The sequence below is a fragment of the Polistes canadensis genome, unplaced genomic scaffold (genome assembly GCF_001313835.1).
Source record: "Polistes canadensis isolate GaletaPanama2010 unplaced genomic scaffold, ASM131383v1 scaffold_918, whole genome shotgun sequence".
Taxonomy (NCBI): Eukaryota; Metazoa; Arthropoda; class Insecta; order Hymenoptera; family Vespidae; genus Polistes; species Polistes canadensis.
In genome coordinates, this window is record NW_014570465.1 from 1 (window position 1) to 3991 (window position 3991).

General features: G+C 47.4%; 1 protein-coding gene across 1 annotated transcript; it reads left to right on the forward strand.

The window, feature by feature from the left end:
• Window positions 1-2210: 2210 nt before the first annotated feature.
• LOC106792867 lies at window positions 2211-2858 on the forward strand. The gene has a single exon (XM_014759398.1). The coding sequence runs from the start codon at window positions 2211-2213 to the stop codon at window positions 2856-2858; it is 648 nt and encodes a 215-aa protein (XP_014614884.1).
• The last annotated feature ends 1133 nt before the right edge of the window (window positions 2859-3991 follow it).

Consider the following 3991-nt stretch of genomic DNA (forward strand, 5'->3'; position numbering starts at 1 on the left):
ATAATATGTCATAATAAATAATTTTAGTTGCTGAGGAAGTCTCAAATAGAGACGAAACGTTCAACGGATAAATATTGTGTTCATCTTAATTAAACCCGTCCAAAAAACAACTTCCCTAAGAGTAAACTTAGTAATAATATTAATAAATTTTGGATAGGAAAAAAGAAAAAATCTTGATTATATTAACATTTAAATATATATTTAAAAAGAAATTTTAGCTACTTTCTGAAATAAATCGAAGGTAAAAACTATAAAACTTCTACAAAAGTGCTGTATAACTAAAGCTATAAAACGTTTTCTTTTAAGTTTTAAAGCGTAAACTGACAGAAATAAAAAGTGGTTAGTCCGAAATATTTAACAAACATTAGTTATATTTAAATAACTCTTGTCCAAAAAAAAAGAATAAATTATTTTATTACAACTTTTATTGGTTACTTTATGTTCGGCGATATTTACGGTGTTTGAATGGTTTATATTGCGCGCGGAATAGGATAGGCGGCGTAGACGTTAAAAAGGTTGTGAAGGCGCGCAAGGGCTATCGAAATGCGTGCGGGCGCGCCTTATCATGCAAGAGACATGGGAGAGCGCCTTGAGGTGTGTGGAGGGGATAGTATGCGCGGGGCCTTGTGCACGCACCTCAATCTCATTCTGGTATTGACTCTGGTTTGAGCTAACAACAGTGTGTTTCCAATCTTGATCTTCTCGCCATCTTGGCTTTTGTTCTAGGCAACGTGGCTAGAGCGTGTGAGAGTTAGTTAGGAGTGTGTGGAGTTGTCTGGTGGTTTGTTCCCAACAGAATTGTAGTCGGAATGTTGCAGCGAATTATCTGCATCTTGTCGCCAGGCTACTAACGTGGACTTGTAGTTGGACTGTTGTAGCGAATTATCTGCAACCTGTCGCTAGGCTACCAACGTGGTCATCTAGTCGGACAGTTGTAGCGAATTATCTGCAACCTGTCGTCAGGCTACCAACGTGGGCTTGTAGTCGGACAGTTGTAGCGAATTATCNTGTCGCCAGGCTACCAACGTGGGATAAGGTTCTGGCCAGACAGGCCATCGTTAGGTGCGATAAGAAACAGCGTGCGTTCGGTTGTCGCCTTGCGTCAGAAGCGAACGGTAAGAGAGCTCTCTAGCGTGCGACCAAAAGGTACCTCGCGTCGTTATTCTAATAATATATTTACTTTTCAGCCTTTTATTTGTCATTGTACGTTACACCAGTTTTATTAAATAAATGTTCTCTTGCCCCGGCTTTTCTCTGAATTCCGTGAGAGTTTTTATGTCGAGGCAAGTAGCTTTGTGCCGCGTAATCCTGTTTTGTTCATTTATCTATCCTGTCCTATCTCACTCATACTAGCGTTAAACTATTTAGTAGAATTTATTAGGAGATACTCGACCATTTTCTGGTCACCTATATAAATGCTAGAAATATTGGTGCCTCGGGTGGGGAATGAGTGATAGGTTGGATTGATAAATTCGTAAAATCGGAAAACGCTTGCGTCTTTTTTCCTCTGTTCTTTGTTGTGCACTTCTTTGTGGCTTTGTCTGAGTGTTGCGTCATCGTGCTTTGTCCGCGGGGATCACGTGGTGCGTTTTGATTCGAGACGTGCCACGTGTTAGGTCTTTACTTCCGACCGCACGTTTTACCCCCATTTGGCTAGGTCTTTACTTCCGGCCGCACGGTTTACCCCCACTCGGCTAGGTCTTTACGTCCGGCCACACGGCTTACCCCCACTTAGCAAGTGCTTTACTTCCGGTTGCACGGTTTACCCCTACTCGGCTAGGTCTTTTCGTCCGGCCACACGGCTTACCCCCACTTAGCTAGCGCTTTACTCCCAGCCGCACGGTTTCCCTCCACCTAGCTAGCGCTTTTACTTCCTTCCGCACGGTTCCCTCCACGTGGTTGGCCCGTTATTTCCGGCCGCTCAGGTTCCTTTTTCCGGTTTGAGACTTAGGCTGAGCATTAGGTCCATTGGTGGGGACGCGGACAGCGAGTAGTGGGGGCTCTAAATTTGGGACCACGGTGGAACGTCATAGCGCCGCGTTTCCTTGGTTACGGGTTAACGATCCGGGTACTCTAGCACGCGCGTTCTTTTCTTTTCCCTCTCCTTCGTCTACCGTTTTGGAGAGCAAGAGTAGGGACAAGACAGCAGCCCTCCGTGTTCTAGTTGTCGTTACATTTAGTAATCCCATTTTACGTTAGATTCGCTTATCATGTCTCCTGCTGCTTTGAATAAGTTGGTCGCCCTGCAGAGGACGCGTCTCGCCGAGCTTAAGAGTATCCATCGTCGATTAGTGGCTAGACCGCTTTCGTCCCTGGAGGTCGATCTGATTCTGCCGGGAATAGATGCGTTGGCTACGGTATTTGCGGCGGTGCGGCAGACCCACGAAGAGATCGCAGTTAGACCGGACGCCGTTAGCGACCCGTATATGATAAAGGATGAAATTGAGAAAATCCGTGAGGCATATGATGAGGCCTCCCGCGCGTTTGTAGCGTTGCGTCGACAGCTTATCCAAGCAGAGGCGCCCACCCCCACAAGGGAATCTTCCCACCCCCAGGGGTCCGGATTAGATCCGAGTTATTCGGAGATCCCAAAGATGTCTCTTCCAGAGTTTTCGGGCGATGAGGAGGATTGGGAGAACTTTTTTGACAGTTTTAGGTCTATGGTGCACGTTGCCCCGCGACTGGACGATACCACCAAGTTGCGATATCTAAAATCGTTCCTAGTCGGTGAGGCTGCAGGATGGATTAAAGATGTGTCGATTAGCACTGCGAATTATGCTAGCATTTGGGAGGCGTTAAAGGCACAGTATTATAATCCGATGCTCCTTCAGTTTAAAAAACTTCAGGGATTGTTCTGAATTCAGGATCTTCCGCGTCTTAAGAGGGAGTCCATCGCGGAGCTGCGTTTACTCCTTGATAGGATGCAGTGTATAGTTAGGTCTCTGAAGAATGCGGGTTGGCCGGTAGAAAATTGGGATAGCGTACTTTATTTCTTGCTCGTTACGCGATTGGACATGGACACGCGTAAGTCGTGGAATGCGGAACTCGTCTCGATGGAAGGGTTGAGCACAGCTTCAGGATCGAAGTCAGGAAGGAGAGGCGCCCCTGGGCCCTGCTTTATGCCCACGTTCGCGGAATTGGTCGGATTTCTCGAGAATAGGGCGCGGGTTTGTGCGGTGCAGGTGGAAGAACAAGGAAAAAAAAGGGTAGGCTCCCCTCCTAGATCAGGTCCTCCCCGCAAGATTCTCCATTCGAGGAGTCCGGGGATCACGCCTATGGAAACTGGAAGTGGTGTCCAGTGTCGATTTTGTTTTGGTCCACACCAGGTGACTAGGTGTGATCGTTTCAGGTCATTGGCGGTACCGGAGCGGAGGCAAGAGGTTAAGCGTTTGGGTCGGTGTTTCAATTGTCTCATGCAGCATTCTGTGAATTCTTGTCCCTCTAAGTGGCGTTGTTCCATTTGCAATGGCAAGCACCATACGCTCATCCATGCGCCCGGTACAGTAGAAACGCGGGAATCCGTTTTCAAAAGATCCTTGGGAGGTTCGGGAGGTGATGAGACTGGTTAGCCACCAGCGAGTTTGCATGCGGCTTGGTTTCGGGTAGTGTTAGGAGGTCTCTACTTGCTCCTGCACGAGTCTGGGTAGCAGGTATCCAGGGAAAGAGGCCGTGGTCACGAACGATACTGGCCTAAGGCTCGGAGGGTTTTTTATTTCAGAGACTATAGCGCAGTTACTCGGTTTGTCTAAACGCCGTAGTTATATGCCTCTTTCAGGACTTGGGACAGGAGACGTGGGCACCGCCTGCTCGGAGTTTCGAGCTACTATTCGGTCGGCAGTCGACACCACCTTTCAGGTCGAGGTGGATGCTTCGGTGTTGCTCAAATTAACTTCTCTGCTTTCTTCTGCCAATTTTACTTTCAGTGCTGTCGGAGAGCTGGTCAAGGACATTTCGTTAGACGATCCAGAGTTCGTCATTTTGAAGCGGATCA